This window comes from Cupressus sempervirens, chromosome 9 (genome assembly GCF_028749045.1).
Source record: "Cupressus sempervirens isolate cs-2001-9-10 chromosome 9, ASM2874904v1, whole genome shotgun sequence".
Classification (NCBI taxonomy): domain Eukaryota; kingdom Viridiplantae; phylum Streptophyta; class Pinopsida; order Cupressales; family Cupressaceae; genus Cupressus; species Cupressus sempervirens.
The window spans coordinates 577379673-577396949 of NC_143126.1; the positions used below are offsets into that span (position 1 = coordinate 577379673).

At 36.9% G+C, this 17277-nt stretch overlaps 1 protein-coding gene across 1 annotated transcript in view; it reads left to right on the plus strand.

The window, feature by feature from the left end:
* Positions 1-607: 607 nt before the first annotated feature.
* LOC149539972 (Cleavage and polyadenylation specificity factor (CPSF) A subunit protein) overlaps positions 608-17277 on the plus strand; it is a 205679-nt gene continuing 189009 nt past the window's right edge. Inside the window, exon 1 of the mRNA XM_089801190.1 lies at positions 608-1076. Coding sequence (XP_089657316.1) covers positions 915-1076 — 162 coding nt within the window. The 5' untranslated portion in view covers positions 608-914. The remainder of the gene's footprint in view (positions 1077-17277) is intronic.

A 17277-nucleotide genomic window follows, 5' to 3' on the forward strand; every position in this document is an offset into this window, starting at 1 on the left:
TATTTATGTTAGGTCATTGTTTAGACAATTTGGAGTCTTTTGAAAGCATTCTCTTTGAGGCAAATCCAAACAAGAATCACTGCAGCAATCTGAAAAGCTATATCAATCAGAGGACCCTTGCTTGCAAAGTGTTTGACGAAATGTCAAACAAGTGAAGTATAAAGATTTTTGGTATTGGAAGAAGTTATAATCTATTGGGGTTACTACAGGTGACCCCTTGAGAAGTCTTGATCCTTCGAAAAGGTCTTCTATGCTATTCACTTTTAAAGTATCTTTGTGCTGGTTGTGAATGTCCAAAATCTACAAATTCTATGCTTCCACTCTTGCTTAAGAACCTTCCATCTGCTAGGGTCTCAAATGGTGTAATGGTGTGATCTAGTAGACAATCAGGATTTTAGCTTTTTCCTTTGATCTCAAAAATTCAATAATCCCCCATACACATTTTTCATTTCCGTAACATTTCTGACCAGACTGCGAACATATTCCCATCGGAAATTTTCCCGGGGCACAAAAAAGACCATCATTGAAAGAGAAACTTTCCCGATAATTTGCAACAGTTGAAATCTTGCGAACCTTTGCATAATCCCACTTGTACGTTTCACAAATGATATCCGACAAGGCGTGTTAAAAAAATCAGCAGAAACGAGAAACGAGATCTTAGTTGTAGTTTCTTTTGACGGCCGAGAGTTTAGGGCAAGCTCGGTCTCCGTTTGCATTCCTCGCGCATGAATTTTCACTTGGTACTAACATCCAAGCTAGCTATTTGGAGCTGGGAATTTCGTTTTATATCAACAGCGTGCCAAGCAAGCTGTAGAACTAAAATTGCCATATTGATGATCAAGCACTGCCAAATTCAGGGTGGAATTTGTAATGATTTGCAGTCTACAGACATAGAAGCGGCAGCATAATTGCAAATGGCGGTTCAGGATAAAGAACCAGACGTGAAGGCAGAAGCAGGATCTAAAGAAGAGTCTTCGTATTACTTGGCAAAGTGTGTGCTCAAGGGAAGCGTGGTGTTGCAGGCAGTCTATGGTCACATTCGTTCCCCTTCCACGCTCGATGTAGTTTTGGGCAAGGTATTTTTTTTCTCTCTTAAAATTTGTTCTTCATCATGCCTCTTGGTCGTCGGGTGTGAGGCTTTCTAGTAACTTACTTTGAAGACTGATTATAGTCGTGGATTGTGATACGCCTGTTTGGAAATGAAGAATACGCTCACCAATATTTGAACCTGGTTCAGTGTGGTTTTACGCTCATTGATTTATTAACTCGACGCTAGTGCACAACACAGGGAATTACGATAATTTTTTTTTTCTTAAAAGGGAGGAAAGTAGTCTGGAATCGGGATGTTAACGCTAATCGTCAGCTAGGCCCGTTATGTATGAGACTTCTATAATTCGATGTTCAATCTGTAGAATGGGGTTATAGATTCCAAGACAAACCATGCTATGCTTTCTCTTGCCACTCAATTGACTATTGCTTTCATGTTTCAAGTAGCGTTTCTGTCAGTTTCTAGGATGCGGTTTTGGGGACTGCAAATAATTTACGCAAAATATACACATTAAATGATAGATATACACTTGAGAACTTTTTACACAACTGATTACTGAGAACGGTGTAAAATTGTCAATTGTAAAATCCCATCTAGAGCATTTTCTGCACTGTGACGAAAATGACTATTCCACAAAAACCACTGGTTTTGTTTAATTGAATTCATTCAAAGTTTTAACGAGCTCACAAGCCATAGTCTCCTGTGCAGTAGGAGCTGAGCAATAAAGATTGTTGTAAATAACATATAAGGTTAATACAAGGAAAACATTGAAGTTATGGTGTCTTTTTTTGCGTTTCTGGGATGTGTGCATGGTTTGTACTCTCAATATTAGTCTCAATTCACTAATGTGATGGTTAAATGCAAAGATGTTCAATAGATTTCTTGTTCATACCATTTGTGTTGTTGATGTAATGTGCAGTGCATAGTCATTCTAAACCCAATTGCATATAGTTGTTCAATTGTGAATGGATGTTTGAGCTGCACCAGCTTTGGGTACCTAAATGTATATTCACAATCTGAAAATTTTCCATTTCCCTTGAAGATTGCATTATTTTTACAACACTGTGATAAGTCTGGTCAAACGGAATTCAGTTTGGAGGAGTCTTTCTGTGTGAAGCGTTATCCATCATTGTCATTGTCTTTATGTGTTCTTAACTTCCTCAACCTTATCCTCTTTGCTATTTGTTTTAAAACAGTTAAGTTAGATTAAAGAAGAATCATTTAGAGTGATAGAGAAAGAACAGCTTCTATATCCTAGGAAACATCCAGGTAACTCCTCTTGCAAAACAAGCAAAATTACAGCATATCCACTGAGCCTTCACCGGCAAGACCTGACATTAGGAACCTTGGGGTTATCTCATCTGATCAATTCTAATAGCTCTTGAGATTTCATTGTTCGAGAGCATAGGATACTCTTGGTGCATTCTGTGCTGTATTGGTGGTGTGTAAAATCTTCATGAATACATGGAGCTTTTTGTTTACTCCCTACAGTGGATGCTTTAACCGACAGAGTAAACAAAAGTATAACAATGAACATATTAAATATAACACATCAATATGGCAGAAAGATACAACTTTATTATCAACATGCAATGTGTACAACCATAAGTTTGAGTTCTCAATACAAGCCAGAAATATATAACACTTGGTGGTTGGTTAAGAGTGCCAACCACCGTCAACTATCAACTAGCCGAGAACTATAATCCATTGCATTGCCATTTACTAAACAAATAATTATTTATCCTTAATGGCAAAACTGCCCCCAACATCAGCTTCCCCATAAAAGAAGTCTTGTAGATGACAGAACAAATAATGGAGGAGATGAACTACAACATATACAGAGAAGCAAGGTGAGAGAACATCTTGGAGTAGCTGAGGACATCAGCCTAGCTACATTGGAAAGTTGCTGTCGAAGGAGCTACAGGTTCTGCTCCGCTATCTTCTTGTCATATCCCTATTTTGAGACAGAATTTTAATAATAATTAGATTATACAATGTTAGTAAATAAATAATGATAATAGAGTTATATTAACACTAATACTAAAATAAAAAATTAGGAGATAATTATTATTTAATCTATATTATGAATGAAATCATATTTAGTATGATATTTTAAATAATTAAAAATAATAAAATTAAAATGAATAAATAAAGAAATTAAATTAAATATAAGAGACAATATTGTAGAAAGTATGTTAACTTTCTAAATAGAAATAAATAATATATGAGTAATAAACACAAATAAGTAAGAAAATAAATAATATAACATAGATAATATAAATTAACTAAATCTGATGAAAAGTCAAGAGATATTTAACAAATAGACACAACTCCTTAAAATAAGGATATAAAAGGGAAGAGAGTTTATTTTAGAGGGGGAAAAAAAGAAGAGGAGAAGAGAGGAGTTCAAAAGGAAAAAATGAAAGAGAAATATAATATGAAAAAAATAAGAAAGTGACTTTTTGAAAAGGTTATGACTCTTGAGAAAGAAGAAACGAAAAAGGCCAAATAAGGATCCAAATGGACCACGCAAAGAGGAAGGTAAGAGAGGTATGTTTATGGATTATATTTTCTTAATTATAGTTACGAACTTATTTATATTATTTAATCATACTTGTAAAATATATATATCTATATATAAAGGTGGAATTTGAAATGGATAACACACATGACTTAATAGTTAAAAATTTAAGATCAAGAGAGTCCCCCTTTTGAGGGAAGAGAGTGATCTTAATATGGTTAATTGTTTAAGATTAAGAGAGTCCTTTTGGGAAGAGAGTGATCTTAATAGCTTAAGATCAAGAGAGTGATCTTAATTTAGTTATAAGGCCGGAATATTCCGTAGATGTTAACATATACATATGTGTCAAGGGCCCTAGATAGAGAAAGTCTCTTCTAGGAAGGACCTTTAAGGGAGCACTTCATAGAAGATAGAGAAGTCACCAGGGATCTAAGGATCCTCTAAGAGGATTATTGATCCTGATGTGGAGACGTCTTTAAGGTTAGGTTAAGATAGAGGGTAGAATAGTGAAATATATTCTATTATTGTATAAATTCTATCATTGGTTTTGCATTACAGTGGTATCAGAGCATGCTCTTGTCATCCTGCAGGGTTAAAGAGGATCTAGAAAAATAAATTATATGAAAGAGTAATGTAGAAAGTTACTGACTATTAGAAAGGATTCAAGCATATCCATGATAGCAATGTAAGAATTCAGACTAAAAGAAATGTCTATTTAAAATCAAGATAAGAAATTATCTAATTGCTCGAGGACAAGCAATTTGAGGAAGGGTGGACTGTCATATCCCTGTTTTGAGATAGAATTTCAATAATAATTAGTTATACAATGTTAGTAAATAAATAATGATAATAGAGTTATATTAAAACTAATACTAAAATAAAAAATTAGGAGATAATTATTATTTAATCTATATTATGAATGAAATCATATTTAGTATGATATTTTTAAATAATTAAAAATAATAAAATTGAAATGAATAAATAAAGAAATTAAATTAAATACAAGAGACAATATTGTAGAAAGTATGTTAACTTTCTAAATAGAAATAAATAATGTATTAATAATAAACACAAATAAGCAAGAAAATAAATAATATAACATAGATAATATAAATTAACTAAATCTAATGAAAAGTCAAGAGATATTTAACAAATAGACACAACTCCTTAAAATTAAGATATAAAAGGGAAGAGAGTTTATTTTAGAGGGGGAAAAACAGAAGAGGAGAAGAGAGGAGTTCAACAGGAAAAAATGAAAGAGAAATATAATGTGAAGAAAATAAGAAAGTCACTTTTTGAAAAGGTTGTGACTCTTGAGAAAGAAGAAACAAAAAGGGCCAAATAAGGATCTAAATGGACCACGCAAAGAGGAAGGTAAGAGAGGTATGTTTATGGATTATATTTTCTTAATTATAGTTATGAACTTATTTATATTAATTAATCATACTTGTAGAATATATATATATATATATATTTAAAGGTGGAATTTGAAATGAATAACACACATGACTTAATAGTTAAAAATTTAAGAGCAAGAGAGTCCCTTTTGAGGGAAGAGAATGATCTTAATAGCTTAAGATCAAGAGAGTCTTATTAGGAAGAGAGTGATCTTAATTCAGTTATAAGGCCGGAATATTCCGTAAATGTTAACATATGCATATGTGTCAAGGGCCCTAGATTCAGAAAGTCTCTTCTAGGAAGGACCTTTAAGGGAGCACTTCATAGAAGACAGAGAAGTAATCGGGGATCTAAGGATCCTCAAGAGGGTTATTGATCCTAATGTGGAGATGTCTTTAAGGTTGGGTTAAGATAGAGGGTAGAATAGTGAAATATATTTTATTATTGTATAAATTCTAACATTGGTTTTGCAGATATTATTGTCCTTGCTAGTGGGGGTGTTACACTTCTACTACTTGCGTGCTACGCTTACCATTTGTATGGCCTCCATTAAGTCATTGGTAATCTCGAGATCTCTAGTCTCTACTTCCACACGCTCCTCCATCTCTTTGAGATATGTCTCGTTCCCTACTTTGACTGCTCTTTTTTGATCCAACCCTGCCTCCAAGCCCTTTCTCCACTCCCTCTTAGCAGCGCTTAGTCTTTGCTGCTGCATCAATTCCTCCCAAGCAGTTGCTGCCTGCTATATCACGACCACTCGTGTATCTCAGCCTCATTGATTGAGTGTTTCGCCTTCTACAGCTGAAAAAATGTGTCCTGGACATGCCTCCATGCTTTGTAGGGTGTCAATCATAGCGCCCTTCCCCTCTTGCAAGTGTGGCCTATGCCATGCTTTGATCATCTCAGGTGTCTCCATAGCTAGCCACCTATGGGTTGTGAAGTGTTGGGCGAACTCTTGCTTACGACAATTCCTCATGAAGGCGAGGAGTCTCTTTGCCTTTGCTGAGGTAGATCTGATTACCACTTGTTTGTAGAGATCAACCACCCTTTGTGTGATTGCAACCATGCCCTTCAATTCTACTAAGTACCTTTGTATGGATCTGAAAGCATCCAATGGGTTGGGTTTTGAGACCTAAATGGAGTCGTCATGCATGCCCAGTTGCAGAGTGGTATCTTCTAGTGTGCAATCTCCGTAATCTTAATAACTTCTTCGGCTATAGCTAGTATCTCCTCTTTGCCAACAAGTTCCACCTCTTGCTCTCTAAATGGCTCAAGATGATGTTGTGTGTTTGCTTCCTGTTGGAAGTGGGTGTCCACCAGTAAGCTCGGAGAGGGTGGTGGAGTCTTGACAATACCCATGTCAAAGCTATTCAGAAAATTGTCAAGTGTTATTTCTATATATGTGCCATCGCCATTCTTTCGATACTCTTAAGCATAGGTTAACACTCTTAGATGCAATATCTAAACTGTGTGTTGCAATCCCTTGGACACTCTTGGGTGTAGGTGCAACCTTCTCATGTGCGACACCCATTGGGACTAGTGTGGCTCTCTAAGCCGTGAGTGTGGTACCTTAGTCATAGGTGTATCGACTACAAATACGAGATTACCTTCGGCTGTGAGTGTGGTACCTTGGGGCATAGGTGTATTGTGAGTGTGATATGTGCCTACTTGATATATGCCTTTGGTTGCATGGATTTCTCCTTTAGTCATACCTGTTTCACCTTCGGCCACACTAGGTTAAGGTTTGATTATGCTCGTTTCACCTTTGAGTGTCCCGATTTTACCTTCGGTACAGGTTTCACCTATTTCACCTTCGATTGTATGAGTTTCTCCTTCAATGTACCATTTTCACATTTGGTACTACCTCCTTGGGTTGTACTGATTTCTCCTTTGCCCACACCAGTTTCACCTTCAATTATGCCACCTTTGGAAACTATAATAGGTATGACAACTAGTACATGTACAACAATTGGTAGGTGTACGACAAATTGTGTGAATGTAACAACTGGTATACATACAACAATTGGTATGGATATGACTGCTGGGCTTTCATATATAGCCTTGTCTCACTCAAAACGGTGCTCAGAGGTCTTGTCCACTTGTGCCACTACTTTATATTCTTCATATTTATGAGGGGAGGTTGCGCTCTCCATACCATTCTCTTCAATTTCCCCAATCTACAAAATGTTGATTCTAGGGTTGGAAGATTCTGTAGTCCTCCATTTGACAATGGAACAATCCATTTGGTGAACTTGTATCATTGTTTGAGTAGCTTTCGAGTTCGACACACCGTTTTGGGTTTCATTATTTTTCCTTCATCTTCAAGTCTCTACGAGACTCCGAGTCCATTGGTAGCTCTTGGTTGACTGCCTATTTTATAGGTCTATGACACATTTCCTTCTGTCACTCTTGATGAAAGGTGTATTTTACTTCTAGTTATGGTTTTCCTGGTGATGATCAAACAACCCTTTTTGAGGAGGGTATTGTACACCTTTTCCAATGGGATGACGACAATCTCTAGAAAGAATTTGAGTGCCAATGGTGACCTTTTGTCCCATGAGTGTCCTAAATAGCTTGATACCATGTTGGTTGACACCTACGAGATGGAAGGTCAGTGGTCAAATTCTTGGCTTGCTGAGCCCCTTCTATAACTCCTCGAGTAGTACATTCATGCCCAAGCCTTTGTCGATGATGGTCTTTGTCAACTATTCTCCCATGTCTTTGTCTCAAGGTCAACCAACTTTCTTCCAATGCCCATTGTTAGCAACATCAGGTCAGTGTCTAGACTGTATGTTGACTTCTTCATCAACTTGTCATGCTCCTAGCCAATTGTGTCGTCATCAACCACATTGATAATGACCATCTTTAGGTTTGGCATGGTTTGCATAAGGTTGGATACTTGTATGGGTATGGTGGCTTGGTGGCTTGCAACATTTGTCTCATGATAGTTTTCTCCGACTTTGATTGCAGTGGAGCATTGATCATTTGAGGCCCTTCTCTCCTTTGCCATCACCATTTCGACATCAACTTTCACTTCTTAAAGTCTTGCCTTCCTAGCTTGGATTCTTGTGATCACTTGTACTTCCTCATTTGGCTCCTTTACGTCCAACATGTTCATTCCCTTCTGTTTTAGGGAGTCATTGTCTTAATGGTTCCCAAGACCACACCACTTGCACAACAAACTCCCCTTATTCTGCGTACTCTAATAGTCCCATGTGAAGTGACCCCACTCGCTATACCTTTGACATTGAATCATGGGTCTACCCTTTTGTGTCATAATGCACTGTTTTTAGTATACTTGATCTCCCACTAATTGTTACGAACTTATGATGATGGTGTGGTTGGCATTGGCAAGGTAGCATGTCCCCCCTGGGCAAAGAGCACTTGTGTGCTCCTTGACTTTTAAGTTGTAGAGGTGTTCCTTGATGCAACGTCCCAATACTTGGTAGATGTCACTAAATGATTTTTTCAAGCAAGTTGCCTTCATGTATCCTTCCTATTTTCAAGTGGTAAACATCACAACTCTTTACCCTCCTTGGCATTTTCCTTCTTCGCCTTCAACTCTATCATCAAGAACATGTCATTTTGTAGTGCCTTCGCGGTCTTGGATTCTCCGTCATTGCTCTCATCTGTATTATCATCATCATAGACCTTCTTCCCCCTCGATGTCTTATTGTCGCTCTTGATGTCAAATTGTTGGTGTCCATGTACGAGGATGGAAGCATTATTTTCATCATTTTGGGTAGCAAGGGACTCAACCCTTAATGAACCACCTCTTCTTTAACCCATCGGCTGGCTGATTCTCCAACTTGCCTAGCAATTCCTTGAGCCTCCGATTGTAAGCTCGTATGTTCTCACCCTATCCTTGCTTTGTGTTTTAAATTTCTTCGACAATTTCATTGTTATTCTGTCAATAGTTCAAATTTTTTCCTGAAATGCCTTCCCCAGGTCGTCCTATATTGACTTGCTTCCATCTGGTAGGTTTGCATATTAGTTGGTGGCAATTCCTCATAGTGTGGCGAGAAATGCTTTCAACCAATAATCATTATCATCTTCTCCACTCGCCTCCCATATGTTATGTATATTTTGCAATCGCGTACAAAATCCTTTGATCCGTCTCCTGTGAATTTGGGGAGTTTCCGTCGCTTCGAGGTGTTTATTGTTGTGTTGTCCTCAATTTTAGCATAACAAAATTGGGGCAACCCTACGCAATTTTCTCATGGATTTGTAGGTGTATCCTCTATGATTTTGATGTATAGACCCTATGCAATTTTCTCATGGATTTTTAGGTGTATCCTCTATGATTTTGATGCATTGATAAGACATCATGAAAGCAATTCGTTATCCTTGAATTGATGTTTTTATTTATGTATCCTTTGCGAGGGTTTTTGTCAAGTTATTCTCCTTATCCCACTCGTTTTGAGTTATCTTAGACCTCAAATAGAGTTGTCTAGCTCAAGTTATAAGGTTTTCAGTATGCCGCAGGTAGGTTTTTTTCTGCATGATTGCATGTCTTTATTAAAAATCCTTTAAAAGTGGGTTTGTTATTGATAATTGCATGTAATAAAAATGCCATTTATATCTAAAGTAGGTTTAGAACCTCATTTTCAAATTTCACATCATCGTGAGAAGCTTTGAATATAGTTTTTACTTTTTAATGATTTATTAATGCTACGGTGGGCTTTTCCAGTCCTTTAGCGTATTTCATCATTAAAACCATAGATGTGAGTATCGCCGATTAATCGGCGATACGAGATAAAATCGCGATTTTTTGGGGCCGGCGATTTAGTCGCCCCAAAAATCGCGATTTTTTTTTGCAGATTTTTTCCAAAAAATCGCAGATTAATCGCCTAAAAATCGCCTAAAAATTGTGATTTGTTGCAAAAAAATCGCCCGCGCCCGGCAGTCACATAAAGTGACGAAAAAACACATTTTTTTCATTATGTTTTTACATTGCTTAGGGCGTTTTGGAAAGGAGAGGATAGAGAAGGAGTTCTTGGCAAGAAACAAGCGGAATCAAGTGCATTTGGAGGCCTTTTGATTCGATTTCTTCGTTACTAGGTAAGTGATTTGAATCTTTGTTTTTTGTTTTTGCAAGAGATTGTATTTTTTTTTCTTGCATGTAAATGGATAAAAATACATTCCTAATTAGTTAGGAATGCATTTGATGAATGTAAGCAAGATTAAATGCATTCATTTGCATTTTTTTCCATTCTAGATCGAATTTATGCTAAAAATTTGCCCTTTTAAAAAAAATTTGAAACCCTAGCAGCTAGTTTGTTTGAATGTTATTTGGATTTCAATTTATTGGTGCTGTTATTGGAATGTTGCTTGAATTCTTTGTTTAACTGTTAACTTTGATCTTGTTATAATTTATTTATAGTTTTTTTTTAAAATTTGTATGTGTAGGCAGCCCGCAGCAGTTTTAAATGGCAGACAAATGGCCATTGACTCCATGCCCCTCAGGCTACATTGGCACCAGGCCAAAGAATGCGAGAGATCAAGTATGGAAATATGCCTATGAAGCACCCGATGAACCAACCAAAGTGATTTGCATTCGATGTGAAAAAGTAATATTCGGGGGCATTTACCGGTTCAAATATCACATCGCAGGGATCTCAAAACATGATACGAATCCTTGTGAGAGTACAACAGAAGAAATAAAAAGGTTTGCAAATGCCTTGCTCGCAGCTGGAGAGCAAAAAACAATGCAAACGGAGCGGAATAAATTGCATGTCAGGGCAGCCATAGCAGAGACCCAGGGCAGTTTCGTTGATATTCAGGAGGAGGCGGCCATTGAGAGCATGGCTGGCTCTTATCGTGGGCTGCGTGTCCGCAAACAGGGTGGTTTTTCTTTCATGAGTTCCACTCCCACTCCCACTCCTACACCTCCTAGCACTTCCGCACCATCAAGATCAGTAGGTGCTTCTGGGATAGGGAGCTATTTTGTGCCGAGGCACACACCTAATGCACAACCTTCATTAGAGGCCACTAGATGGAATAAGGAGGTCCATGACCAATTGGACAATGCACTTGCAGATTTCTGGGTTTTCAACAACCTTCCTATTAGTGTTGTTGACAGTCCCTATTGGGAGGCTTTGGCCACAGGGTTGACAGTTGCAGGAAAGGGGTACAAGTCCCCTTCTCGTTTTGTGTTGGGTGGCAGGTAAGCGAATAATTTTATTACACTCGATTTCCTTTTAATTTTTAACTTTTTACTTAGTTCTAAATTTTAATTAATTTATCTAGAAATTAGAATGTTGATTACTAAAGTCTAAATCAATTTTAAATTACTAAGAATCTAAGACATAACTAAATTTTGTTTTTGTAGGCTTATTGGAAATGCTGTTGAGAGGGCCAAAGCATTTGTTGAGGAACAGAAACAAGAATGGACAAAATTTGGTTGCACTATTCTTTCTGACGGGTGGACGGATGGGAAGAGCAGGACCATAATTAATTTTTTAGCCTGTTGTAATGATAATGTGGTGTTCCTGAAATCAATTGATGCCTCCAACAAGGTAAAAAATGCTCAGACATTGGCATTGATGTTGGAGAACATGGTCTTAGAGATTGGCATTGAAAATGTGGTGCAAGTCATCACAGACAATGCTGCTGCATATGTATCAGCAGGTAAACCATAATTTTATGTTGCATGTGCATTGTGAATTTCACAACAAGAATTTTTAATAGTTTGATATATTTGAAAAGTTGGAAACTAATTAGTATTTGCTTTTATAATTGGCAGGAAAACTCCTACAGAAGAGGCACCCCACTCTCTCGTGGACCCCGTGTGCAGCACATGTCCTTGACCTTCTTTTGGAGGACATGGGCAAACTTGAGTGGGCCACTCCAATTGTGGAGGATGCAAGGCGGGTGACAAAATACATATACAATCACCCATGGGTCCTTAGCTTGATGAGAGAGCACACTGATGGCAAAGAAATTGTCAGGCCTGCCGTCACAAGGTTTGCAACGATTTTTTTGACATTGCAAAGCATTCTCGATAATTTGGCTTCTTTGAAGCAAATGTTTGTTTCCAAAAAATGGCTTGCTTCCACATTTTCAAAGAAGAGTGAAGGAGAGAATGTTGTGCGGATTGTGTTTGATAAATATTTTGAAGATAAGGCTGATGAAATAGTAAAGGTAACTACAAAACTTTAAGTTTTAGTTTACACTTTACAACTTTATAACATACTAAGTTTGTAACTCAAGTAAATAATAATTTTGTAACTTGTGAACTAATTTCAAATTTATATTGCAGGTGTCTGAGCCTTTAGTCAGAGTTCTGCGTTTGGTTGATGGAGACCAAACGCCAATGGGTGAACTATATGAGGCCATGGACAAGGCCAAAGAATCTCTCAAAAATTACTACAAGGGGGAAAGCATCAAATATGAACCCATTTGGCAGATCATTGATAGAAGGTGGAATAATCAGCTCCACCAACCCATTCATGCAGCAGGATATTTCCTCAACCCACGTTTTAGGTATACCGTAAGCTCATTCTTACTCAAATTTAAGTTAACGAAGACTTGAGTTCATTTTGCTTTCGTAGGGTGTTGGGTGTGTACTAAAATTGCAAGACTTATTTGTTTTTGGTTTTTGGTTTTAGGGCTGATGGTACATATGCAGATCTTGATGGAGAGGTCATCAGAGGCCTAAGTGAGTGCGTCGAAAAGATGGTAACCAGCGAGGAAACAAGAGATAAAATCATCGCTGAGCAGGAGATCTTCACTTCAGCAGGGGGCAAGGTGTTCTCCACTTCTCTCTGCAAGAGAGCAAGGCTTACACAAACCCCAGGTAATACATTTGCAAACTTTTGAATCTCAAATGCTAAATTAATATTTATGTTTCACTTTTTGTTGTCTATTAGTATTTTCTAACTTGTACAATTTTTGTGATGCAGTGGCTTGGTGGACCACTTGGGGTGCAAGCACTCCAAATCTTGCAAAATTTGCTCTCAGAATCCTATCACAGCCTTGTAGCGCATCACATTGTGAGCGCAACTGGAGTTTGTTTGAGGCCATCCACACAAAAAAGAGAAACAAGTTGTCCCAAAAGAGGATGAATGACATGGTCTATGTGCAATATAATCTTAAATTGTGCATGAAAAAGGCACAACAAGATCCTCCTGGGCCAATCGATTTGGATGACATAGATCCTTATTATGATTGGACGGCACAGGAGCAGGCTCCCTTATTTACACAGGAGGACATCTCCAATTTAGAGAGGGAGGCCGCGGAGGAGGCTGCAAAGGAGGAAGGGGGTGGAACTGGATATGACATCGATTTGGATGACATCGAGGAGGGCGATGATGAGGATGATGACATTGAGCTTACTGCAGAGGACCTTGACATCTTGCGCGCAGCAAATGTGGAGCTACCGACATCTAGTTCTATAGCTACACCATCTCCTGTATTGGCACAGACACAGACACGAGCACAACCCTGCGGGGTTCTAGTTCTAGAGCTTTACCCTCTCCCGCACTCGCTAGTAAAGTGATTGGGAAGAGGAAGATGTAGTCCTGTATTTGACATTTGTACTTATTTGTAGTCATGTTGATGTGCTTATTTGAACTCTTTACATTTGACACTTTATTTATGAGAATACTTCTCATGTGTTGTGAACTTGTTAGTTGTTAGTAATTTACAACTTGTCACTACTTACTTGTTAGTAATTTACCGATTAATAACTCTTTTTGCATTGATATATATCTAAACATGATTGTTTCTTATGTATTGTTAGTAATTAAGTCATTAGATGCAAAAAAACATTGAATTCTGTAAAAAAATCGCATTTTTTTATTAAAATTTAGTGGTTTTTTAGTTCCCGATTTTTTCCCCGATTTTTTCCCGATTTTTCCCGATTAAACTTTTTCAGGCCTAGGCGATTAATCTCCTCAGGCGATTTTTACATCAATGATTAAAACTATAGCTATATAGAAATACAATACCATGAGACACCTTAAATGCAATTAGGTGTGGTTTATATTCAACATTGCATGTCATCATAATGCAAATCATCTTTAAAACCTTCACTATCAACATATTCAAAGTCCCAAATGTTGAAGATGGTAGCTGTGATAGAGATCTTTTATCTCTGGAAATATGAACGTTATTATCGTTAATGTCATCTTCAGCTGAGAAGGACACTTAAAGTTTAATTTGTAATATTATAAATGTAAATGACTTGTGTCATTCACATGCATTGAGGCATGAATATTCGAAGAGTCATATTTAATTATAGGAGTTATGAGAAACTCAAGAGATCTTTGGTTAGAATATGAAGAGTCTCTTCTATTGTTATATATTCGCATCAAGCGATAAGCATTGTACACTTGAACTTTTATTATCAATAAAGATATATTTTGTTGTGTGGCTGGGTTTTTCCCTTCATTCTTGAAGGGTTTTCCTAGTTTATTTTTGGTGTTCTTAGTTTCAGTTTTTCTCTTTCTATTTGCTGGTTATTACCTTCGATTTTTGGGCTATATTTTCAACACCAAATGCATAAAGGTGGGGTTTTTAAATGCAAATACATATATGTTGAGTTTAAAGTATATGAAGATACATATAAGTAAACATATATAAGTGGATTTTTAATTTGTGTTTGCATATTAAATGCCCGTTATTATAAACTTAGTGACTTAAAAGGCTTTATGGTGGTGATGTTGAAGCCAAATACCTATGTATTTCTCCCCAAAAAGCATGTCCTTAATGACTTAAAGGGTATGGTGGCGATTTCAAGTGCAAATACATGTGTTTTTGCAATCTAAAAGCCCGTCATTGTGCATTTAAGTGTTATATTTCACCTTTAAGAGCTTGGTGACGATTTTGGAGAGGATTGCATGCTCTTTTTATGTGCTTTTCCTTCTAGAAACCCTGTTTTTCTGTCTTAAAGTGCTGGGTGGCAATTTGGAATGCAAACAAATATGTTTTTAACTTCAAAAAATCCGTCATTACTCGTTGGAGACTTGTGTTTTTGCCTTCTAATGCTGGGTGGTGATTTTGAAAACAAATATATTTGTTTTGGAGGTTGAAAATCACATCATTACTCCTTTTCATGTGTTTGGACTTCTAAGACAAGGGCGACGATTTTGGAGCCATTTGCATGTTGTTTTGCACATGCAGACTCATCAAAACAGCCCACCTAGGGCACATCTTGGCTCAAAAGCAGCTCATTAAGGAGTGTTTTGCCTCTTCAATCCCAATGTTGGACTTTCAGGAAGGGATCTAGGGCAAAAATGCTTATTCCAGCATGTTTTGCATTTGCCAAACATGCTTTTTGATCCTCTAGGGTGCCGTTTTTTACTTCATTGCATATCGGGAACACTCCAAATGATTTCCAAGTTTGAATGCTTCAAAATGGTTGCTATATTTATGCATTTTATTCCTCCATTGTGCATACTTGTCTAGCAACTAATCTTGACTCAAATATGCATTGCTTTCAAGAGGATTGAGTCAAGATTTGTTGTCTATATAATCCTCTTCTTGCAATCTATCTATAAATCCAAAAATCTCTTGGATTTGATTCAGATTTTGCTCAAGGATTTGTAAAGACTTTTTATTTTTTTTTTGGTGAAGGGAGGTAAGTTTTCTTGTGTTTATCTTAGGGCCTTTTATGTATATATTTTGTTCTTATCGATAGTTGCAAATCCTTCATTTCATTTTCAGATTTGCACATGTTTTGGTTTGTGTTGTTTCCTCTATTTTCCGTCTCAAATTCTCTAAGTTGCATATGCAAGTACCTCATCTTGCTTGCATATGCAGTTGAAATTAAACACCCTGTTCTATGGATAAATTATACAAGAAAGCAAGCTTTTTGTTACACCATGCAAATGCATTTTAAAAATCCACTTTCATGAATTCCATTTTCCCTGTCTGTCTTATTCCAGTGCTGCCACATGACTTAAACTTCTTGATGGAGTTGCTTGCCGGTTCACTTTTAATGGAAATTCACAAACTTCATAATAAGTAGATGCCATATCATTCCATCTTTCATGCATTCTTCCATTCGTAAAGCCTGCTGTCTGCATATGCAAACCCCACTGGAAAACCTGTTTTTAGGTTTTCCCACCATTGAAGTGACCATATTTGGCTCAAACCCCTTCACCTTTTCACTGTCCTAAAGTTTTTCAGCCGTTCCCCTTGTTCGTAATATTCCAAAATTCATACTTGTGCATCAAAAAGAGTAAAATGGATCCGTCCCATGATGATGTTCTCGCCTTATGGAATTATATATGTAATAGTTACTTATGCTCACAGGATTGCCATGTCAGAAGAAGTTGCATCAGCCAAAGGCAAAGAGAAGAAGAAAATGAAAAACCAGTATGATCAATGCCACAGCCCCATTCCTCCTTCATAGGTTACTTCATGCTATAAAGACATTAAGGATACAAATATCTCATTTAATACTTTCTCAGAAGAGTGGATGCTGCAGTGACAAAAGATATGTTTTACATAAAGTAGAGTAGCATACACTTGGTTTCCACTTTTCCCTTGGTTGCCCTTGAACTAGAGTTTGTATTTTCTTGGGCCAAAAACTTTGATCATTCGTCTAGAACCATAAGAGATCAAGACAAAAACACTATCATTAGTCTAGATCTTGAGAATATTGATAGAATCTTTTGAGTTCTCCTTGCGCTGTTAATATCACAAATATCTTAGAGAAAAAGACTTTGGACAGATGGAATGAAGACGATGCGTATTGCATCAAATATGTAAATGATAAGTGGTTGATCAACAAAAAGGCCCAACCTCACTAGATAGCCGAAGGGGGTGTGTCACACAAAATTCAAAGAGGAGATCAATGATCTCATCACATTGCTTAGCCGCATCAGAGGCCTCAAAGGATCTAATACTTTTGAGCCTTGGATGTACAAATACATTTGTCTAAACCAAGCAAAAGAAGATATTCTTGGGAAAGATGATCAATGATATCTTCTCTAAGCAGTTGCCCCAAGGTACTACTACTGGGATGTTCTACATGAATTCTTATTTGGTGTGCATTGCCCTAGGATCTTTCTTTGGACTTTCCACAAAGGGAGATAGGATGTCAGTGCCCGTTTGGGAGTATTATGATTAGCTGCCTTTGAGGGCCAACCGAATTCATTATAGGAGAGTATAAGATGCCTTTGTCATATCCCCATTTTAAGATATATTTTTAATAATAATTAGATAATACAATGTTATAAAATAAATAATGATAATAAAGTTATCTTAAAACTAATACTAAAATATAAAAATAGGAAATAATAATTATTTAATCTATATTATCAATGAAATAATATTTAGTACAATATTTTAAATAATTTAA